The 24,738-nt window shown below is 33.5% G+C and overlaps 1 protein-coding gene across 1 annotated transcript in view; it reads left to right on the plus strand.

Annotated features, from left to right (window-relative positions):
• Nucleotides 1–11,291, plus strand: part of KIAA0825 (KIAA0825 ortholog) — a 71,950-nt gene extending 60,659 nt beyond the window's left edge. The window contains exons 4-5 of the mRNA XM_008051952.2: nucleotides 7,144–7,312; nucleotides 10,482–11,291. Coding sequence (XP_008050143.1) covers nucleotides 7,144–7,312; nucleotides 10,482–11,156 — 844 coding nt within the window. The 3' untranslated portion in view covers nucleotides 11,157–11,291. The remainder of the gene's footprint in view (nucleotides 1–7,143; nucleotides 7,313–10,481) is intronic.
• Nucleotides 11,292–24,738: the final 13,447 nt, after the last annotated feature.

The raw sequence follows: 24,738 nt of genomic DNA on the forward strand, positions 1-24,738 counted from the left end.
TCTTGTTTTGAGTTGGAGTCTCCTCTGTCACCCAGAATGGAGTGCAGTGGCCGCTCCTGGCCACCGCAGCCTTGGCCTGCTGGACTCTGGCGATCCTTCTGCCTCAGCCTTCCAAGTAGCTGGAAATACAGGCACGCACTACCACGCCCAGCTGATTTTTTGATTTATTGTAGAGATGAGGTCTTGCTGCGCAGGTGGTTCTTAAACCCGCGGGCTCATGCAATCCACTCACCTCAGCCTCCCAAAGTGCTGGAATTACAGGCTGAGCCACCGAGACCAGCTTTTGTTCCTTTTAAAACGTCCTGCATTTGTACTTTGGCTTGGGATTTCTTTATTCTGTACTCCATCTGACAGAATCCCTACCTCTTCTCTCATCCCACTAACAAGACCAGTCCACACAGAAGGAAACTTGAGAGGAGCCACTTTCCCTGTCAGCTGCTGAACCCAGAGTAAAATGTAACAGCCACTTTCGAATTTCCCCTGAAGACCCCTGCCCCAGCATTCTCATCCTCCTGAGAGCTAAAAGCACATTCCAGGCAGGCAGCATCCTGGGCCTCCACAACTCATAGCCTAAACTTTCCCTGGCTGCATGCATATATATTTCCTACTCTTTAAACTTTTCCAGTTCTCCCACTGAAACTTTGAACGTGAAGTCGGTGATGCCCACAATTGGAGGTGGTAGTGAGTGGGAAAAAGACAAGCCTCTCTCTCCTTCATGATGGCCTGTTGAATCACTCTCCTCATTGTTTTTGTCACTATAAACTGCATTATTTTAAATGTCTGTGATGGTCCTTACTGCTTTCTCCATCATCCCACATTGTGTATCCTCAGTACTTCCCTTAAACCTCTGTTTCCCAGAGAGAACCTTAGTTAGCAGGCCAGTGGGAAGCAAGTCCACACGCTTGATTTAATGACCTGAGATGCCTGGTGAAGGCCTGGTCCAGCTCTGAGAGCAAGAACATGGGAGGGAACACTGTTAGAGAACCAGAGTCCCAGTGACAGATGTGACTGCTGTGGCTTGTTCATCTTTCCTGTTGGTTGATGCCTTGAGATTTAACCCAACACTGTCACCCTTTCCTGGGAAAAAGCCTTATTAGGGTCTCAACATAGTTAATACTTTGTCTAGAAGTGGTCACTAACACCACAGCCATTGTTAATCGCAATTCTAATTCTAGAATGATGCGACTAAGAATATCTTTTTATGGGACCTGGGATGTGATACGGCTGGGAGCTGTGCCTTTACTTCCTACTTTAAAAACTTGTCTTTAAGTCTGGCATGGTGGCATGCACCTGTAGTCCTGGGTACTTGGAAAGCTGAGGCAGGAGGATTGCTTGTACCCAGGAGTTTGAATCCAGTCTGGGCAAAATAGCAAGATCCTGTCTCATAAATAAATAAATGCATTGAAATTTAAAAGTAATTTTATTTTTTAAATGGGAAATTTCTAAAGATATTAATTGTTCACCATTGTCTTTTCATACATATCTAACTGTGTGTTGGGCTATAATGCCAGGCTCACTCTTATCAGTACCAGCTCACTCTAGTCTTGCCAGTCCTATTCCGCCATTGACTGGAATTCTGGAAGGCATTTCACAATTGGTTGACTCATTTGAAAATGCTTTAGACATTTTAGGTTAACGAAGGCCTACTCTCGGTCTGAGCTTTCTTGAAGCAATCTGGACCATTTAAGAGCCTCTAAACTTTTGTGACTGGGATTTGTGGTTGATAACAAATCAACAGAGAGTTCTAACTCTAAAGTTTCTTTCTTACTGTGTTCTTCATAGTAAACACTGAACAAAAGGAAGGTTAACATTAGATGGCAGTTTTGGGAGGCTATTAATATATAGTCCAGATGAGAGATGTTAAAGGCCTGAAAAAAAATCAGTGGAAAGGGAAAGATACATGTAAAAAAGATTTAAAGAGATAGTGTTAACAGGACTTGGTGTCAAGGGTGTTTTTTCCTGAAAGTGTAGTTACAGTTTTTTGAAATGACTAAGACCTCTCTGAAATAGAAAACAGTTATTCTTACACATTTTAGTGAGTGAAGTAGTTGTTTTAGGAATACTTTTCTTGACCTTTTAAACAGTATTATCCAGAATTATCCAAATGTCTTTGTCTTTGGAAAATAAGTTTTCAGTTTATGTTTGATGTATAGTTTAATTACACACTAGTTTTTATACACAAGTCCTCTTAACCTGTTGATTCCAAGAAATTTTAGTTCTCTAGTTAAATTAATTGGCTTTATCTAAAAACTAAAAATTCTATTTACCTCACATTTTTTATGTTTGCTTTTAAACACAAAAAGCACTGAAATGAACAGAAATGTAACAACACTGAGATGTAATGTAACATAACTGAAAAGACTTTCTTAAGCTGAACTCATGTTGTAGATAAGAAGTAGAAACAAGAGCATCAAAAATGTAAAAACTTTATTTTTTTTTAAAATTTTTGTGTTTTCTATGCTGTAAAAAACAAACATTTAAATTCTGCCATGAGGCCTCTACTTCTACTGTGATTTAGGAAATAAAATTTTTAAAAAATACTCTAACATTCTATAAAAGCAGACATATGTGTTTTCTATAGCCTTTATATTTAAAACATTCCCATAACTTTTACCAGTGGAATGTACTTTTTTTCCTTTTAACTATTTTGTGACTTGATAATAAAGACTATTTTAAATCTTGTAAGAGCTTTTAAAATAAGATTAAATTTCAATATTTTATGACTATTCTCTTTTCTTTTTCTCAATTTCTGTTCGTATCCCCAACTATACTAGCCCACTATTAATCAACTCTTGGGCTATTGTCATTATTAATGCAGTTTGTTTAATTGCAGGACATCTCAAATCTTTTTTTTTTTTTTTTTTTTTTGAGTTTAAGTCTCAGTCTGTCGCCCTCAATCTGTCACCATTACAGCCACCACAGCCTCGACTTGCTGGGCTCAGGCGATCCTTCTACCTTAGCCTTCCAAGTAGCTGGAACTACAGGTGTGCACCACCACACTCAGCTAATTATTTTTTTTATTTATTGTAGAGATGAGGTCTTGCCAAGTTGCCTAGGCTGGTCTTGAACACCTGAGCTCAGGTAATCCTCTCACCTCTGCCTTCGAAAGTGTGTGAGCCACTGTGCCTGGCACATCTCAAATCTTTTTGCAAGTAAGATAGCACACATATGTGTACACATGTGTACAAATGTCGTTGTGTCCATACACAAAAATTCATATCTTTAATTATCCAAATAAATATAGTTTTAAGTGAGACAACTGTGAGGTTTGATGATGAGCTTGAATTCTGAGGGTCTAGGTATCAGGGAATTCTAAGTACAGTGATCGCAGTAATTTCCTTAAAGTGTCAATATTCTTGCATATAATCTTCTATAAGGAACAGCCTTTTTATTGCTTCCACGGGCACTTTTAGTGACTGTCTCCTGTGTACTCCCTTTGCACATTGTGCACACCTCTTATCAAGTCTTACTATATTGGAGTTATTTATTTGCAGGTCTGTCTCTTTCACTAGACAGAATTCCTTTAGGGATGGGACTATATCTTATTCATGTTATATATATCATGGTGCCTATCACATATTCAGCATTCAGCTAATGTTTATTAAATATAATGCCTTCATTCAATAAGCAGTTTTTATAGTCAAGAAATCTAGGAGTGAATGTTGGATGAAAAAATTACCACAGATATCTCTTTTGAAAGCATACTCCATATTGCTTTTTTTTTTTTTAGTTGGAGTCTCACTGTCACCCAGACTGGAGTGCAGTAGCCGCTCCAAGCCACCGCAGCCTCAATCTGCTGGGCTCCGGTGATCCTTCTGCCTCAGCCTTCCAAGTAGCTGGAATCACAGGCACACGCTACCATGCTCGGCTAATTTTTTTTTTTTTTTATTTATTGTATATATGAGGTCTCGCCTGCCCAGGCGAGTCTCGAACCCACGGGCTCAGGCAATCCACTCACCTCAGCCTCCCAAAGGCACGGGATTATAGGCTGAGCCACCGAGCCCGGCTCATATTGCATTTTAAAAATGGTTTATAAATTGACTTATACACAGCCTTTCAGTAATGCACCCACTTGCACACACCATTAAGTTGGATAATTCACCATCATTATAATTAAAGCACATTGGGTTTCAAATTTATTAAGAAATGTTGACACATATGAAAAGGCATAAGAGTACTATGATAAATATTCATGTGCCCACCATTCAGTTTTAAGAAATAAAGTGTTACAAGTATAGCTCAAGTTATCTGTGTACCTCTCTCTAGTCTCATCTCACTTCTATCCCACTCTGCCAGAGGAGGCTGTTGATCATTCTGGCGCATTTTCTCACCCTTCTGCTCCCTATGTGTATAATACTGAACAGTACATAGCATCGTATGGTATATTTCCAAATTGTCATGTTGACAATATCATTCCAGAAGTATTCATTTGTGCATTCCCCGCCACCCCATCTTTTTTATTTGCTAGATTCATTCACATTGGTACGTGTCTTTCTACTTTGTTTTCATGGCTTTTTCTCGCTGAATGAACTATTTATTCATTAAATCATTTTCCTGTTGATGGACATGACATTCAGTTTGTTTCCAGTGGTTTCAATATTAAAAATAAATCTAAGAAGATGCTTTAAAACATCCTTGCTAAGCCAACTATTGTCATAAATTTGGGTATTTAAACTATTTAGTGAAGAAAGTCTATTACTATTTTTAGACTCTACATTTTGCCCTAATGTTTGGGATCTAACAATAAATATGCTAATTAGATTTCAATTTGTTTAATTACCTTGGTTATTCTTTTATGGCTGATTTTGCTTCTAAAAAAGTTTTTGAGGCAACTTACAGTTAAGCAGAAAAAACTTAAACCAAAATAAAGCCAAGTGTCACATTATTTTAAAAAACCTAGATTAAGATTTAATATCATCTAAGTTTAATAATATATAGATCTCCTTCTACCCAAGATTACTCTCTCCATTGGCAAAATTACTACACATCTTTGTATGTACAAAAGTTGAAGATAATGTTACCTTTTAAATCTTGAAAATTAGTTTTTAATTTACTTTTGACCGCAATTAAAGAAGACAAGTTGTTGGATTAAATGCCAAACTGACATTCAACTCAAATTTTGAAAATATTTCTTTTGTATAACAATTGACCAAGAAATCTGTATACTTCAAATGATTAAGTTTTTAGAGCAAAATGTATAGACAGTGGTGAATGGCAGATAACAATATATTTAGCCAACTAAAAACAAAATCAAGTGTGAATAATGAGTTCTGACTTTTTAAAGTTTGTGACAAAATGATTTTAAGAGGAGTTTCAACTCTTTTAGTTTGTATCAATGAGGGAGGTCCCCTGAAATGCAACTACTCAATCCCTTTGTCTGTGTTTGGACAAATTACTAAAATATCTAGGTCTCTGAAGGCTTTACCCTATTTATAAATTGTAGTTGTTGGCCTCTACCCAGATTCAGATGTTACAGATTAGCCTAAAATCCGAGTCCTGATTGAAACAGATTTAGGAAGACTAACTGCTGAGCCTTTCCAGTTCACATTGCTGTAATGTATTGGGTTTCACTGCATGACACATAAGAGGATGCTATAATAAAAACCTTTGATAAAGGGTCCCTAGAGTTAAGGTGTAAGCTAGGGCATTGTGTTTCTCTGCCTAGAGAAGTGCTTACATAAGTTAAGAAAATGCATGCCAGTCTTCTGTCAGACTTAGAGCTGGTATTCCTGAATAAGACTGTCCCATTAGGAAATTGAGTGGCCTGTGGCCAGAGGAGGTATTGCTTTTCTTTTAAGTTCTTTGTTTTCATGAAAAGGCTCTTTGATTCTCAAAATGTATTTGTTTCAAAGTAATTTGGTTTGGATTCACTCATGCTCAGAAGTCTTCTGAAAAACTTAAACTGTTACGGTGTGTGTACGTTTTATTGGCAGTCCACACCTGATGAATACCAAAAAGGTCTTTCATATGACATCAGTTTTAATAATCAACTTGTTTTCTAAAGCCTACCTGGTCCTATCATATGGAACATATAATTAATAGCAATTACATTTTCAAAACAGTACTTTACCTTTTAGTAACAAATCTTTCTTAAAATGATTAAGAGACAAATGTATAGCAGTCAATTTGGGGAGAGGGGATTCAGCTTTAAAGGAATTTGTATTTATAGGCTTTCTTGAAGTTTAGATATGCTGCCATCAGGTGGTAGTAATATGTCATATCTATGTGGCACCACAGATAGCACTCTGCTAAAGGTCACCAATTTGCTCCATGAAGATTTATGATCATGAACGCACAGAATTCTATATGGAAATTATATCTGTTATTTTATCAGAGCTAAGGATACTTTAAATGGAATTATTATACATGCATATGTAAGATTCAAGTGGACATTTTCCCTCAGTTCTTAATTTATCTTTTTTTGGTAATGAAGCATTTCATCTTATGCCTTGGAAACATTTAGAAAATACAAAAAAAGTAAAAATTAAACATTTCCTAACTACATTACCCAAATGTAATTTTTATTACATCTTTGATTTATTTTCTTCCAGTCTTTTTTTAATACACAACTTTTAATTTTTTGTGGTTTTTATAGTTGAGCTGGATGGCAGGAAGAGGTATTTAGCAGGATACATTGTATATATAGCATGTATCCTTTACAACTTTTAAAAGTGCAAACTTTTTATAACTGCTTCATAACTACTTAATATTCTATTGATTGAGTTTTCCATAATTTATTTATTCAGTTGTTAGTAGATAATGTACATATCTGATTTTTACAGTGAACAGTATTTTAGTTAGTTAGTGCCTTCCAATCACTACTTATCAAGAGGGCCATTATTGCATTATTGCTATGTTTGATTTTTGTTTCATCACAAAAGTTTCTAATTTCATCTATGAGTAGCTGGGTATTTTATATTTCCTCCATTGAATTTTTTACTACCAGAAAATTTGAACTGTCAGTTTTCAACTATGAATGTAAATATCTCTTTGTTATTATTTTCATATTATATCAATGCTTTGTAATTTCATGAACTGCACGCTATTAGTTACCATATATAAACAATTCAGGGCATGTGATATTATGAGATGCAGTCATGACCCACTTCCTACCAAAATAATTTTTTTTCTCTTTTTTTATAGCATAGAACATTGCATTAAAGAAATACAGTCTGAAGTTAACAAACAATGTCCAGATGCACAGCTGCAAACAACAACTGACTGTTTGGAATGGCTAACTAACTATAATTATAATACATCAAAGTCACCTGCCATTCCCCATGGAGAGTTGATAAAATTCCTCAAAACACTGGTAAAAAAGAATCTTTGTTTTATAATGGGGTGGGATGGGTGAACAGAGAATACAATTCATTTAGTTTCTATATGTAAATATTTATTTTAGTGATTATATTAGCCTGCCATATTTAGAGGTTTGTGTTTTGTTTTGTTCCTATATCTCCAGTAGAATCCAGAGACCTATTTGTTTTAATTTTTTACAATGATTTTTATCAACAAAATGAAATATTATATATATGGAGATTAATATTGTAATTCTTGAGTGATTTGTAGTATAATTAATGCCGTATCAGGACCACAAAATGTATTGATGTATACCACAGTTGTCTACCAGAAAAAGTTCCTATTCATTGTATTTTGTGTTCCTTCACAACTATTTTCTCCATACTCATTATTAAGTATAACAAGATCCCTATTGATTGTTTCTATTAAGTGGCCATGGCTATCATTCCCTGTATTCCCAACCTGCAGTTGTACCCAGTTCTTTTCAATCCAGTAACAATTTATACAAGACCACTAATTGATGGAGAATTATTACTTTGGTTATTCTTTGATACCACTCTCTATGTTGGAAAAGTTTTTCTAACTTTCAACAAGAGCCATTATTTTATCACGTGTGTATCTACAAGAGTGGCTAGCTTGCAAAAAAACAGATTCCCAGAGAAACAACACAATTGTTAGAAAGCAGCATTTCTGTTAGCTGTGGTTTTAATTTAATTTAGGAGGAAAAAAAGGCACGGTTTCTGTCTAAACATCAAACATTGACTAAGGCAGATGTGGAAAGTATCTTGAGGTTGTAGATGGCTTAGGATGACAGAATCAGATGAAAATAGTTTTTGGCTTGTTATTATTACAGATGTCTCTTTAATGTTTACAAAGTAATAAAAGGAAGAGAAGGGAGGACTATGTGCCCTGAAGCCTTATTCTTTTAAGAAAATCCTCTCACCCATTATCTCCTGAAGGTGGAGTCATGAAGAATAAATATGGATATAGTTATTCTTTTAATTTCTATTAAGAGCCATGTGCATTGAATTTCATTAATATTGATGTAATAATGCTTTCTCATTTAATTAAAAGCAAAAGCTTTTAATTATCCTTTAATCTGTCGCACGTAAGTCATTCTCTATTCACTGCAGGGCAAAGGCCGCCATAGTTTTGTTCAAATTCATTAGACTGATAGGCTTGTTCCAGACCTAGGTTTTTTTTTACATAATTGATCATGTTATTTTAAGGAAGGAACCACATTATTAAAACAGATCCAGATTAAAATGACCCTATTAGAAGTTTCTACATGCTAAAAATATCAAGCTTGATGGCATTTTTCGTACATCTATGTTTTTGATAGAAAATTTTTTATTAATTATCTAGCTATTTAAATAAGAAACAGAGGTCCTCATTATGGCAATTATACTGAAGTTATTTTCAAAATTTAAGCAATCATACTAAACACATGTTTTCAACCTCTGTAATCCATTATTCTTTGTTTGATCAAATATTTATAGTTATTGACTTACTTAAACCCATGACTCAGGCACTAGTACAACTCACTTGCCTTTTAGAAGTTACCATAATGCTGAGATATCCTGGACTCTGTCTAAGGACATTTCTTTTCCAGAAGTATCAACTCAGTAGCAGGAGAGGAGAGAAAAAGAAGCTTCAAAAAGGTCCAATGCATTCTGTGGGTCTCTAGAGTATTGTAGAAAGAACATGGATGAAGAGAATGAAGCCAGGGATCCATTCTTGGTTCTGTCTTATCATATGTGACTTTTTTTTTGCGTCATGGTCTTACTCTGTTGTCTATGCTGGAGTGTAGTGGCACAATCATGGCTCACCATAGCCTCAGCCATGGCTCAGGTGATCCTTCCGCCTCAGCCTCTCAAGTAGCTGGGAGTACAGGTGTGCACTTTCGTGCCTGGCTTTTTTTTTTTTTTAATTGTTTGTGACTTTTGAAGAGTTACTGAAGTGTTCTTTTCTGTAAAGTGGGTTTTTAAGGATCTATATCAAAGAGTCTTATTATGCGTAAATAAAAAAAAATTATGGAAAGTGCTTTTTATATAATAAAAATTACATAGATATAATTATTTAATACAATTAGAACATTAGACATTGCAATACTTAGAATGACTGAGAGAAAATTCCTGAGATTTGTCTAGAAGTCGTTCATAATTCTGAATCACACATAATGCTTGTGGTATCTTTGTCAATAAGAAATTTCAATGCCAGCCTGATTTTATACCACTTAGACCCTGCTATCATTTCTCTTGTAATCAGCTTGTTTCTACTTAGAGACTATAAACTCATTTCAGTATTAGTGGGAATTGACATAATTAGGAAAGTCATCATGTAAGGAAAATGTGCATATGTAATTCAAAGTCCAAGACGAAAGTAATTTTTTTGTCCCTTACTATTCATAATTACACCCACCATTGTTTTGTCATTGCAGAAAGTATAAAGGAATACTTTCTTATCCTGTTTTAGGGAACGATTCTGAGAGTATCTTTTCCCCATTTTGAGTTAGTTATTTCTTTGGAGAGACCTGAAATATTCTTAGATTAATTTTCAAAGTAAAATCATTCTTAACATGGTTCTCAAAAAGGAATTTAAATGAAAATTTAAATCTTTCAATATGTTACATTTCTCATGATAGTAGTTATTAGTAACCCCTAGGTACACTATATTTAAAGATCTACACTCTATTCTAGAATGATTTTAAAGCATTGTATGTTCATTTCGGGTTTTATAATAGTAAGTGTACTCATTAAGGCATGAAAATTGTCTACCAGGAATTAATTAGGGGCATGATCTTGAGTCTATTTTGTGTTAGAAATACATTTCAATCAATGTTTTTCTATAGATCTGTATTTAGAATTTTTAAGCTGCAGCTTTTATACTGCTCAGGTTATGTCAGAAATTGATAGCACTGAGAGTTCAAAACTGTATGTCTGGAAATCTCATTGAAAAGATAATCAGTTGGGCTTTACAAAATTTAATAGACCATAAAAGCTAACATTCTCAAATGTCTGAATTGATTAATTTTTAAATGGAAAAAAAGTCTTAAGGAGCATCAGAATATTGATTCTAAATTGAAATACATTATTGTGAAGTTGTATATGACTATACAAATCATTTTTTCCTACTACACTTAGAGTTAATCACGTTTCTAATGTTATAATTTACTTTTATAGCAAGATTTGTTAAAGAATGAACAAAATCAAGAAGAAATGATATTGGATTTACTTTGGGACCTCTCCTGCCAAAGCAGCGTTTCATTCCCATTGACCCTAAGTGGAGCATCTTTCCATTTCCTGTCCAGGACTTCTCTCCATTCTGTTGAAGATCATTCCTCTGTGGATGTAATGTCTATATGGGATGATATAAGACTGCATCTTCGACGCTTCTTAGTGAGCAAATTAGAGAACCATAATGAAATAAACAGTTCACAGCAAAAAATTTTGTTGAAAAATCGGTGCTTACAACAACTCTTGTTTCTTTATCCAGAATCAGAAGTTATTATCAAATACCAAAACATACAGAATAAACTGTTGGCTAAACTTCTGTGGAACAGCTTTCCTTCTTACAGCAAAGATTCAAATTTAGACATAATAGTTCATGGATATCAAAGTACAATGCTTAAGTTATACTCAATGACAAAAGAGGATTTTAACATACTATGTGAAATTTTAGCTCCATCCTCAACGGTGAAATTCATTAAAGAAACTTACCTGGATACTGTTACAGAAGAAATGGCAACATTTCTTGAAATTTTTTGTGAGCTGCAGTTCAAAGAAAATGCTGTCGGTGTGGTTAAAACAAGCAAGAGCTCCAGCAAGCATAGAAGAGCAGTGCATGCTTTGGGTTAGTGACATTTAAAATTTCTGTTTGGTTTAACTTAAGCCTTTTTGATATCTTTAATTTTCTAAGATTTTTCTATTTGGTTAAATCTCACCGCAGACTTGAAAGTAAATTAAAAATAAATGTAATGAAATTTTGCAGTCCACATTTCTCTTATGCATTCTTTTTGCTGTAAGTGTAGTAATAGAAGTGTTTTTTCTCTTGTTAAATTGTTAAAGATACTGGAAAATGTAAGCGAAAAACATTTCAGATAAGAATTTCATTTCTCTTTACTACATATGGCAAATAGTAAAATATTGAGTGAAACCGTACATATATGTAATAAGCACACATATATCACTTATATAGATATATATTTAGTTATCTACACGACAGAAAAGTATAATTTTTAACCTTGCTTGTTCCAAAGCCAAAACATTATTAGGTAAAAAGAAGAATTATTGAAAATTTATGTAAGTTTACTTTAGCTAAAGTTGGAAGTTTAAAAATTGTATATTTTAGTTAGCCAATTCTAATAAAAAGCATCTATGAAATAGTAATTACAAAATTCTATATTGTAATTGGTTAGGAAGTTATGACATTTTATCTGTAGCTAATTTTAAAAGTTCTTCTACTATTTTTTCAGTAAGAATGTATACAAACAAAAGATGATTTAAAAATTTCTATTTTATTCAAAAGATAAAGGAAAAAAGTAAAGAAATTACTGTGATATAATAAACTTTTTCTTGTTGAGATTTTTCCTACCAGTGGAGAAAAATCAAGATAAAAATATGATTTTTTAAAAAAAATTATTAGTAGTATGCTTTTACTTAAAACTCTGAAGTATCTTTCTAAAGAGATTCATAAACTATATTGTTTCAGTATTCAAAAATTATTTGGCAAAATATTATAGCTCTTTGAATTAATGATCATCTTTTAAAATTTTCTATATCTTACTATATTTCTACTTATCTTCATTTATAAAATGCCAGATGACTAAATGAATGTGATCTACAAATCTTCAAATAATATAATATTTTCTCTTAAAACTTTTATTTTCCTCCTGAAGCTATGTCACATGTCAGAACAGAGATGCATCAGCCAAGTTTTGGTTATGGCAAAGTACAAAGTCAGTTCATTTCAAAGCATTATAATTTTGCTCAAAGCAAATAGACTTTCATTTTTTAATTGTTGACACATAAATTCTTAAATACATTTCATTAGTGCACTTGTTTTCTAAAATTTTTATATTTTTAAAAAAAAATCCTTGCTTACTTGTAAAGTATTTTCAATACGAAAGTTTTATATGTGCTAAATATAGATTATAACAGAAGAAAAGATCCATATGGTTGAAAATATGTGTAAGTTGCTATGGAGTCTTTAGGGCTGATATTGAAGTGTTTTCTCATTCATGAGCAAAGTCTATGTGTGTCCGCTTTAACACCAGAATTTGAAAGATTTTCCACAAGTCTAGGTGCACTGATCTTTCCCAAGCTCCTTTATTAGAACTTTATTGTAAATCACTTTTCATATGCCAGACACAGTGCTAAGAACAACCAATTTCTTATTATCCCAATTTTATGAACAAAGAAAGAAGCTTAGAAAGATTAACTGGCCCTGGATCATGTTGTATGGAGTTAGGATTCATATTCAGAGTCAGAATTCAGATGCAGGTTTTTTTGTCTCCAAGACCCATATTCTCAACCACTATGTTACTGGGCCTCGCCTTGCAGTATAGAATTAAATGAAAAGAAATTTCAAGCAGCATTGTTCAAGTGGGCTGCCTGAAAATAAATTCAGTTAGCTCTATTGACAACCTACCATAAGCAAGACCTTTAGCAGCAGTCATGTTTAAGGTCCTGTGCTAGATGCGGTTAAGGGGGAAGAAAACTGAGTCACTGCTGCTATTGCTGTATGAGAGCTTCTAAAATGACTCAACAGATCAACCATGATTTTACTGATACTTGATCCACTGATCATATTTTACTTATTAAGGAAATATAGCCTTGAGATAAGCAACAGTAACTTATATTTCTATTTGAATAATACCTAAATTGACTTGAATGGGTTGTAATGATCTTTAATATATGTCTATTTATGGTCACTGACTCTTTGAAATTTTGCCTGAAATCATAGTAAGAACATTCCTAAAGTAACAACAAATAGTATTTATTGGTTCAGACATTGATGTGCATTATCTCATTTAATTCTTTTAACTACCCAAGAAGGTAGGTACCATAATTTATCATTACCATGATATAGTAAGGAAACTGAGACAGAGAGATGTTAAGTTATTTGCTAAAGGTCATAGAATGAAGTCAGGATTTAAACTTATGTCTGTCTGACTCCAGACCCCTCACTCTATAACTGTGCTCTACTGGCTAAAAAACAGGATGAAAATAGCACATCCCATTTGAAAATGCTCTCTGAATCCTCTGTATAATTTCTCAGCTTTAGTGTAGTCATTGTTTATTCTTCTCCAAACTATCTCTTCTCATTTAAGACTACAAAATCCCAATATAAAAGTATTTTTGAATATAATTCCTATTTGGTGATCTTAAGCAAGCTTTGTATGTATAATATAGTCTCGTGAGCTAATGTCTTATCTGTTTAGGCTTATACCCACCCACCCTAGCCTTGAAGAACTAAAGTAATTTGGACCTACTAAATCTTTAATTGCTTCTGATTTTGTACTTAAATTGAGGATTTGTTGTTCTTCCTTGAATGGCCTGAAAATTATCTTTCTATGTATGTATGTATATATGTATGTATGTATGTATCTATATCTAACTACTTGATTACCAGTTATCATTATGTGTAAGACTTTATATACGTGAGTTTATTTAATCTTCTAAATAGTCCTTTACTTTATTCATGCTTTATATATGAGAAAACAAAAACTCAGAGAAGTAAATATTTTCCCAAGGCCATACAACTGATAAGCCTAAGAAAGGAGATTCCTCTATTTGAAATTATTTAGTATATTATCTTGATATGCCACTAAACTGTGTTGAAAACTGTGCAAGACACTATGATAATTAACATTAAAAACTGTTTACCAAACACTTTCATATTTTCTTTTTTGGTTTTCACACTCCTGTGTTCTATACTCATTCAATGTTTTGCTTTTCTTTTGTATTGGCAATGATTCATAACTGACTTAGGATTTGCTTGTGTTATTAACTCAGACACTGACTAGGGGTAGTTTTTATGCTCTTCTATGCTGTGCTGTGCTATGCTATTCTATTCTATTCTACCAGCTGGCCTTTCTGGTGGTAGTGTTGACCCCAGAGTGAGTTCCGTCTGCAACCAATTCAGGCTCTCCTGTACATCTATTTAAAATATAGTGACAAGCTCGCTAACCATTTTCCTGTGATAGGGTACCAGACAGACAGTTTTATTTATATATAAGCTTATTCTTATACATAAATTCCACATCTTGGCATTGTATGGCAAACTTTTTTCTCTTTTGTATTCATATGGTTTTGAATATTTTGTTTATTTGATAGCATATGCTGCTTTAGTATTATAATGCATTTAGAAATATATAACTTGTATGCTTTGTTACTTGAAAAAAAGATGAAAAATGTTAACATAAATATTATTGAATCTTTGTGATTTTATAATCATTCCTAGAAGAGAACGATATTATTTTTACAAATACTCTTACAAAGTTTCAAGTGTGATTTAAGAAACAAGACTTTCTCAATAATTCCAATTTTGTTAATCTGTATTCCTATAGTTTCTCTAATATTTTCTAGGAAAATTATCAATTAGTTCATAAAGGTTTATGCTTCAATACTGGCGTTTTTCTCACTTAGCTTAGGCATTAAAGTAAAAATAGACAGCTTTCAAATTTTAAAATTTGCAATTAGCATTTTTATTATAACCAGGATTGTTTCAATGTACATGTGTCTTCCACATTTCAGGAGATCCAGTGCCATTCTTAAGTGGTAACATTTTTCTGTGTTTGTATTTGAAATGGTTAAGTGATCAAATTAATTTTACTTTAAAAATTATATCTCCTTTGGATTGAAGTAAATGCTACTTTTCTTGATGTTTGAAAAGGGGAGGATTGTTTACGTGTAATAAATTTCAGTTAAATAAAAGGAAGATTGGTGAGGGAGTAAGGGAAATGGAATCCCTCAGGGGATGAAAAGATCCTTCAGTATAAAGAAGGCCCTCAAACCAAAGAAGACAAATGTTTTGACTAAGGACACAAGATCACTTTTGAAAAGCAGGCCAATCAAAAGCCACCTTACTCTCTCTAGCCACCAGCCACCCACTGACCAGTTGAAAGATGCTATCAGGAAAAAGTAAAGACTATGTTATGAGGCCAAACTATAGAAAGTTGGGTAGTGTCCTTGTTTTATAGATATGGAAAAAGGTTAGGCAACTTGCCCAGTTTGCCACTGACTACTGTGACTTACTATCTTTTGCTAAGTGAAATAATTTATAAAACAATGAATTCTTTGATAATTTGAAGAGTAATTCTAATTTTTTTAGATTCTAATTTTTATGTGTTGGACTTTCTGGAATTGTAGCACACATTTATTTATCTACATAAGAAATTAGACTTGAGTTTTAAAACTATAATAATAATAAGGTACAAAGCCACATCACTGGTTTCTATGTGGAAAAGATATGAAGGAAATTAAAAAAACCCCAAAACTTTGAGTATTAATACATAAAAAGGAAAATAATACCATTTTTTCTTAATATTTTTTAAAGTATTTAAATGGAGAATCTCATTTTACTCCTGGAGATACAAGTGGCTGGTTATATTGTAGCTTTTTACTAGAGTTAAGCTAAAAGTAACTAAGTTACTGAAATAGTTGACCTGATTTTTGCCAAGTTTGAGATCCTTATTATTATTAATCAATAACAATACCATTAGTTAGCATTATGTTTACAAGTAGCTTCTACATTTTTTAGGTTTTTTGTTTTTGTTTTTAACTTATCTTTGTTGTACCACCACCCAGAAATTAGACAATGCAGCAATTCTAGTTCTTGTGAAAAAACGAGAGCATTTTGGCTGCCCAATAAATCAAGTTAGCTACAGGATTAATATTAGAAGAGAAGCATCTTGCCACTGTATCTCAATCCCTCCTAAGAAAACAAATGAAAATATACCTCTGGAATTTATCCCTCTAAGGAAGTGCTTTTGTTTCAGTTTCTTCCTACTAAAGGTTATATCATCTCTGAAAATCATTTATTTGATTAAAAACCATGAGAAAATTGACTAGGTATGTATGGGTATGAAGGAAAGGTGTATGTTATATTCTTGGGTAGCTGTTTGTAGTATATGTGTGCTGTGTATCTTTATCTAAAATTTTATTTTTTGCTGCATGGAGTATTTTCTGACCTTAGTATTCTTCATTACATATTCTGAGACCCCTGAATTCTTGTAAAGGCAGAAGAGTAGCAAAAATGGAAAGTATATTAGATAAGAGAGAAAGTAGATGTAATTTAATTTCAGTATATTTTTCTTCCATAGAGCAACAGTTAGTAAATACTAAACTGCACATAATTGTCTCCTTCCTCCCCCCCAGGCCACCTGTGTCTTCTACCTAAGAGTGAAAAGAATATTTCCCTTGCTACATACTCTAATAATGACTTTCAAATACTAGAATGGAAGTTATAAATGACTTTGGTTTCTCATGAGAGTTCATAGGTCAGTTTGTGATTTATATACCTTGTTAGTCCTGTAATAAAATTTTTTAAAATGGAAAAAAATTTAAAGAGATTAAAATTCTGAGCTTTTATAAACCCGATTATTTGACTTGTAAAAAGCTTGGTGGCTCAACCTGTAATTGGCAGCACTTTGGAAGGCCAAGGAGAGTGGACTACCTGAGCCCACAGGTTTGAGACCAGCCTGGGCAACTTGCTCAAGCAGCCCAGGCGAGACCTCGTCTCTACAGTAAATAAATGAATGAATGAATGAATGAATAAATTAAATAGCCAGGGAGCGCGCGCCTGTAGTTCTGGCTACTTGGAACGCTGAGGCAGAAGGATCGCTGGAGCCCAGCTGGTTGCCGCTGGGGTGGCTGTGAGTGTGCCACTGCACTTCAGCCTGGACGACAGAGTGAGACTCCAACTCGAAAAAGAAAAAAAGAAAAAAGAAATTTTCTATTTAAAAATATAAGTAACATTTAAGACTAGAATGAAAATCATTGAAAAAAGTTTAGAATAAAATTATTCTGAAAGTAAACATATTTCTTTTACTACTATTCTATATTGAGCAAAGAATGTGAGGTTGTTGCAAGCCAGCAATTTATGTTTTATATAAAGTAAGTTGCTACCAAGTATAGAGTGCCAAGTCACTGTGTAACACCCTGAAACTTTTGTGACTTTTACTTTATCCTGTTAAAATTATCTGTGTTATTCTATATCTTAATTTATGAACATAATAATAATGTGAATGTTTGGTTCTTTTGTTTTATTTAAAAATGTTTACAGGCAATGGATCCCTAAATTCTTGTTTAGCATGGACTGTTTTAAATGTTGACTATTATTTAATGAACATATTCCTTCTTAGGTTCCTGGGAAATATGCTATGTGACTTCTGGTTATTATACTATTAGTCAATTTTTAGCACCCAACATTTTTTTCATAAATGTTCAAGAAGAAAAGTTTAATAAGCAAATAGTGAAAAAAGCAAATCTTTTGAGCTGAAGACTGAGGATTTTAATGGCTTTTCCTGTATGACAACATTTTTTATTATGAAAATCATTTTAGAAAATGTATATTATAAGATAACATTTTCATCATAATTATTAACATGTAGATATGAACATCTTTTATCATCAGCATCACATTTACAGTCAAATATTGGACATAAAACAAACTTTTGCCTCAAAACAGTTGTCGTTTAACATCACTTATTTTTACTTTAGGAGATGTCATAGTCCATTCAGGCTGCTATAACAAAAATTTCACAGATGGGGGATTAAACAACAAAAGTTTATTTCTCACAGTTTTGAAGGCTGGCAAATTCAAAATCAAGGTGCTAGCAGATTTGGTGTCTGGTGAAGTTTACTTTCTGGTTCTTAGATGACAGTATCTGTCTGAGTCCTCACATGGCAGAAGAGGCAGAGGAGCTCTCTGGGGTCTCTTTTAGGGGAGTGCTAATCCTGTTCACAAGGGCTCTACCCTCATCACCTAATCACCTCCCAAAGACCCCCACCTCCAAATACCATCACTCTGAGGGTTAGGATTTCAACATGTGAATTTTGGGAGACATTTAGTCCACAACACGGAAAATCGGTGTCTTTTGCATCTGAAACAATTAAAATTATTTGTCTGAAATGAGTTTCTGAGTATGGACTGATTTCTCTGCACAGGGATTTATATAGGAGAAATTGCTGGTAGCTTTGAGAGTTTTTTTTGTTTTTCTTTTTGTTTTTTTCACTCTTCCATATGCCACACTTGGAAACTGGAAAATAATCCTTAACTTTGTGTAAAATGTTTAAACGTCATTATGGATTTCAGGTCAGAAATTATTTTGCCTCTGTCATTCTTAAATTGAATTTCTGTTTCTCTGTTTATACATATATTTTTAATTTGCTTCTAGTCTTACCAAAACATTCATAAGAACTTTGATGGTTGGCCTATCTAAATGGAGATCTAAAATTGCACATGTAAGGAAATGAAAAGTTATTTAAAATGGAGTAGAGTATGTTGTTTCAATCAAAAGCAAAACCTATCAGTGTTTGCTTTTTCAACTTCTTTTCAGCATTGAATAAAAAACAGGAAATCCTTGCCTATTATGTAGAACAGTATAATTTACCCTATGAAGTTTAATCTCTGTCATAACAGGACAATAGGAATTACTCAAATTAGCAGGTAGGTGCAAGTTAGAGATGAGACTAATATGGGCTTTGAAGTTATGATGCCAGTGAGACATACAAGCCTAAATAATTTCAAGTTTTGATATTTGGAATTCTATAACATGATCACAGTGAATCATTTAGAACATATGGCATTATATTTATTGTTTGTCCTTCAAGGTAGACATTAAGTTAAAAATTCAGTGTTAGCATTTTCATTAGCAAAAGACACAATCTAGTGTCATTATTGGAGTGGAAAACCAGGTTTGTGAAATAATCTCTTTTGAAAAGAAGAGCTATTGCCTCTAAATTGTATAATGATCATGTCAGTGAAAGCTATATTGTAAAATTGTTTTATACTACCTCCATATACCTTTTCCTCAAACTGTCTGAAATCAATTATAATCATCATTGTTAATGTTCTTTTTGTAGTACAGTAAAACAGTAATCCTTCAGCTGTTTGAAAGGGGTATACTTTTAATGGGCATTTTTCTTGTGATTTTTCTTAATCATGATCACAAAAGCCATAAAGTTCACAGTTATAGTATATGGATATAGTTAGTGGAGCCTGGACCCTGAAGAGAAATAGAAACGTGCAGCCATCAAAGCCCCTTTAAGATTTAGTAACTAAAATCTAATGTGGACCCACTATGGAAAAATTAGAAAAATCTTTGCTTGAATTTATGGGTAAGTTATTACTGCACAGATTTGGTTGAAGCTTTATATTCAATTTGTCTCTCTAATGACATTTGTGTTGTCTTTATTGAGCTTAAGCAGTTGGCCTTAATATCAGTATTTGGATTAAACTTGCAAATTTACACAAGCTTTCTGTTTGTTTATAAGTGATAATCTCAGGTTTGCCTTGTTTCTGTGAGTTAGACAACAGAATGAAAAGCCTAAGTCCTTTCTATTTTATGAAAGATATTTACAGGGATTTGAGCTACAGAAAAATGCAAACTTTCTTTACATTTATGACTATATTAACAACAGGGTATGAAACAGGTATAATATGAAATTTAGTGAGTGTCACTCAGCCATGAACCAGTGTGAGTTTGCTTTTAATGTTTTGTTAAATTTTGATCATGTACCAAGGTTTCTGGGACACCAAAAGGGAACCAGAAATCCGACAGGTGTTTAAAAACATTAAACACCCTTAGAAGGTTTGTATCCTTGTGGTTTTCTCTGCTGCTCTTATATTCTTTAAGGTTCTGTCATTTTCAATCAACAGAGAGTACATGTGATCAGTATATCTGATAAACTTGTCAATGCCTCTTTAAAGCAGGATTCCCCAACCTATTCAACGCAGTCCCCTGTCCCGCCGTTCCCCCACCCCCCCCCCCGCTTCATTTCAAGTATCATCTTGATAAGACAGAGCTATGTCACAGACAGCTGTGTATAGCTAGCTCAGTCTACAACTAATTTGTGCAGGAAAAAATTAAATCAGGAGGTAAATTATTTCATGATTGCTCATTCCCAACAGAGTTGGGCATCATTCTGAAGAAAATATCAAATAATTGGTTTCAGGCCGTGTCAGACACATGCAATTCCCTTCTCTAATGGCTGTGTGTGGTAGCACCAGGCCTCAGGGGTCAGCAAGGAACTGGAAATAGCTTAGTGGCAGGCATGGCAATAGAGAGACGGAGCACATAGGAAATGAAGTGGCAATAAGTGCAATCCATAGGGGAAATGCGCTTCACTTGGAGTTTAATATATCGGTTCAGAATCTGGCAGGAAGCCATGCAACAATTGTTTACCTTTTTGTCAGCATCTGCATCTGCTCTGTTTTGTAAACAGCACTTAACTCTCAGTCGGTAAATGCTGGAATCAATAACAACTGTTAAGGGATTTCCTTCCCACCTCCCCTCCCTTTTTTTCATATTCTATAACAAATGCACAGTACAAACAGTGTTTGCCTTAGATTAACAAGGAAAAGACATTAACAGGGTCAAAGGGATTTGGTTGGGAACATTTTATAGCTTCTTGGGTCTACAGTAATTATATTTGTGTGATTTGAATGTATTTTGTAACCTATCCAAATTAAACTGTTAAAAAAATGCTAGCAAGCAGTAATGAAGATGATTTTTATAATTATCTTAAGTACTGTGTATAGAAAACTGCTGGCACTGTTTGTAATAACTTAGTTCTGTGCAATATATTATATATTGTAGCTGTTATGCAGAAATATTAAGTTGCCTTTGGCAATTTTAAGAAATTAGTGATTATATTCAGCAGTACTTTTATTTTAAACATACTATTAGTAAAAGAAATTACGTACTACAGTGAGATAAAAAAGTTGATCTGTGACTAACACCTATAAAACTAAGTATATCATTAGTAAATGCAAAGGAAAAAGAACACTACTTTTAAGTTCACTGTCTTGAGGAAAGACCAAGTAGATGAATGCTGTCATAAGTGCAGGATTGCTTCAATAGTTGCTGGCATCACTTAAAAGTGAATATCACCAAGATCAGAAAAACACATTATTGCTAATGGGATTTATGCATGCCTTAAAATTTCCATATCCACAGTTGCTTAGTTGCCTTGTTTCTTGCTTTAATAAACTATCTCATATCTGATTTAACCCAAACCTAATTCTGTTTTCAGAGTTTTGTTTTCTTCTGTTTTTACTTGTACAATAAGCATTAAATCTTAGGCCTTTCCATTATTTTTTCTTGAATACACGACATCTTTGAACCTTTCATTGAATTACCGTAAACCACATAGAAAATCTGGGAATGATTTGATCAGCCATTGAGTCAAGATTTGCATTTTTGTCTCTCTTTTTTAATATGTGTAAATGATGTGAATTTTTCATTTTTCTTAATTATTTTGCCATTGTGCTTATCTAAATTATTTTGACCAAGATATTTTTGATAGTTTGTCCCTTTTATGAAATATATTTAATTATAAAAAGTCGAGAATTTGGATACTAATGTATCTCTTGCTCCTATTTAGACTAGACATTACTTGGCTTCATTTGCTTGACTGTGCATAATAGTCATTTACTTGGCATTCTGTCATTGTATATGATAGTAATTATAATATGGTAAGATTTATGCAACCGTGAGTTCTATGCACATTGTAAATTCATTGTTAGCACCTAGAATGTCTGTATTTTGTTGCTTTCATTATAATAATAATCATAATCCATATTTCATAAATGTATACTTCAAACTGGTTTGTTGAGTGAAGTGTAGCATGTTTTTGGGCTTAGAAACTAGACCTGCCTTTTACAAGTTCATTCTATCTAAAAGTAGAGAACCTACTTTTAAAATCTATTTCATGATGACATTTACATGATTCAGTGAAAATGAAGTAACATTTAACACTATTATATGCTCTGATTTGTACATATGTAGAAAAAAGTATATTTCAATAGAAAATTTTGTCTCCAGATTAGAATCTGCCAATGACAAAATTTCGAACCCAACTTTCACCTTTTGTAATTGCTCATTTACCAAGGGAAAAATGATCACATATTATCAAATATCTCTACAAATTCCAGTAGTATAAAAGTGAAAGACTTTAATCTCCATAATTTGTGCTTTGTCTCTTTAAAATCTGCTTGGTAGGAATTAATATCTCACTTTTGTCATCTTATGTTAAATATTTTAAATTGACTAGGCATGGTGACTCAAGTGTGTAATCCTAGCACTTTGGGAGGCCGGGGTGAGGGGATTGCCTGAGCCCACGAGTTTGAGAACAGCCTGGGCAACTTGGCAAGACCTCCTTTCTACAATAAATCAAAAAATTAACCGGGCATGGTAACTCATACCTGTAGTTCCAGCTACTTGGAAGGCTGAGGCGGAAGTATCGCCGGAGCCCGGCAGGTCGAGGCTGCGGTGGCTGGGAGCGACCACTGCATTTCAGTCTGGGCGACAGAGTGAGACTCCAACTCAAAAAAATTTTTTTAAAAAAATCACATCCTAATCATTCAGCATGCAATTCTAAAAATGTTATAATGGAAATTTTCATACTACAGGTCAAGATGTTTGACATTTGATAGTTCTTAAAATAATCAAAGTGACTATCCTGCATTTATGTTAGCATTAAAGTTAACTATCTCTAACAGTGCTTGAAAAATTGTGGTGATTAACAGAGTAAATCCTAGTAGACTAGGTAAGGCATTCATGGGGGGATGGGTATTATCTATGGATCATTGACTAATTATTAAAAATTGATTGTTAAAAGTCACCTTTTGTTGTATTAGGTGAAGAAGGCAATAATCATTATTCCCTAAGCAAAAGGAAAATTAAGTACTAATGAGCAGGTTATGAAGTGTGCAGTAGTAGAGCATAAGAAGTATTTTCTCACTGTTAGCAAATGCTACCTGGGGAAAATAGAGTCAATAAATTGATTGCCGATAGCTAACTATATTTTTTTCATGTCCCCAAAAGCAATATTAACTACTCAGCCTTGTAGCAAAGTTTCTGTATTGAAATCTCAACTTGTAATAAATTAGAATTTTCTGTTGGATTATTATTTTAGAATAATACCTGTAGTCTGTTTATCATTAATTAAACCTTTTTCATTAAGATCATGAAGTCTTCATTTAGTTACTTTATTTCCTTGTTTTTTAAGACAAATCTTTGGAAAAAGACAGATGTGGTCATCTTTATACTAATTTTAAAAGAATTTGAATGCAATTAGCTTTCATAATTTTCATGTGAGAGTTGCTTAGTTATCCATGTTTCACAATTTAAAGCATCTAATCTGTATTGGCTATGTGGTGGAGCTGACATAGTTTATGCTCTTAGTTATTATGCCATAACTTTGATTTAATCTTGACAATTGGTCTTTAAGATATTTTAAGTTGATATCTTCATGCAATAAGTAAAGTGATGAATACTGAGATTAACTTTTTAAAACATCACATGGACATAATTCTAAATGTTAACTTTAATGTATAATAAATAGAAGACGTTCTAATAAGGCAGCCTCTGTTAATAAAGATTTGTGATTTCTCTAGGAAATAACATATTTGTACTTTTACCTCAATAGTTAGAATTTATACACACTAATATAAAATCTAGTCTTCATGTTGAATCACTCACAAAAACAAAATTGTTTATCAGATATCACTGTGGAATCACTCATGCCACTTGGAATACAAATGAAGGCAGTTTCCCCAATGTATCATAAGCTATTTAGAGTGTTCTAGTCTCCGAGGGAATTCCAAACATGTATATCTCGTTTTGCAACACTGGGCATCTTAGCTTATCAAACAATTATACATGGCTGCTTTCTGATCCTCTTGTTTGATGTGTGAGCAGACTCCGCTAATGATTAGAGGCATTTTACAACTTTCACTTCAGCTTATTGTCCATTGTCCTTCTACCCATTTGAGACAAGGGCCAGAAGACTACCTTATACAGTATTTCCATTGGTTACTCAAACTTGCTTCTTTTTCATTACTTATAACCAGAAAACTTGGAGAAATATGATCCTATCAATAAAAAGCTTTTTCAGATATCTTAAAAGCTCTGGCGATATCTTGTCCATATGCTTTGCTGAAAAGTAGAGCAATTTATAAGCTGATCTAATTGAGACATTTTCTCTCTTAGGTCCCTTTGCATTTTAGGTACATGCTTATGATCATTATACTTGATACACAGGCTGGAGTCACAGGCTTCTTTCAATGCCCTTGCAGTGCCCTGGGAGTCTGAATTTAGGTGAGGAATTCTGACTCAGCACTGAACAGATGGCCAACTCCCTGGAAGATGCCAGTGGTTGGAGTTCACAAAGTGGGCTCTTCCTCCTTAGGATTTTTGTTTCCTAAGTG

This window comes from Carlito syrichta, unplaced genomic scaffold (genome assembly GCF_000164805.1).
Source record: "Carlito syrichta isolate Samal-C Ts95f unplaced genomic scaffold, Tarsius_syrichta-2.0.1 Scaffold247153, whole genome shotgun sequence".
Lineage (NCBI taxonomy): Eukaryota > Metazoa > Chordata > Mammalia > Primates > Tarsiidae > Carlito > Carlito syrichta.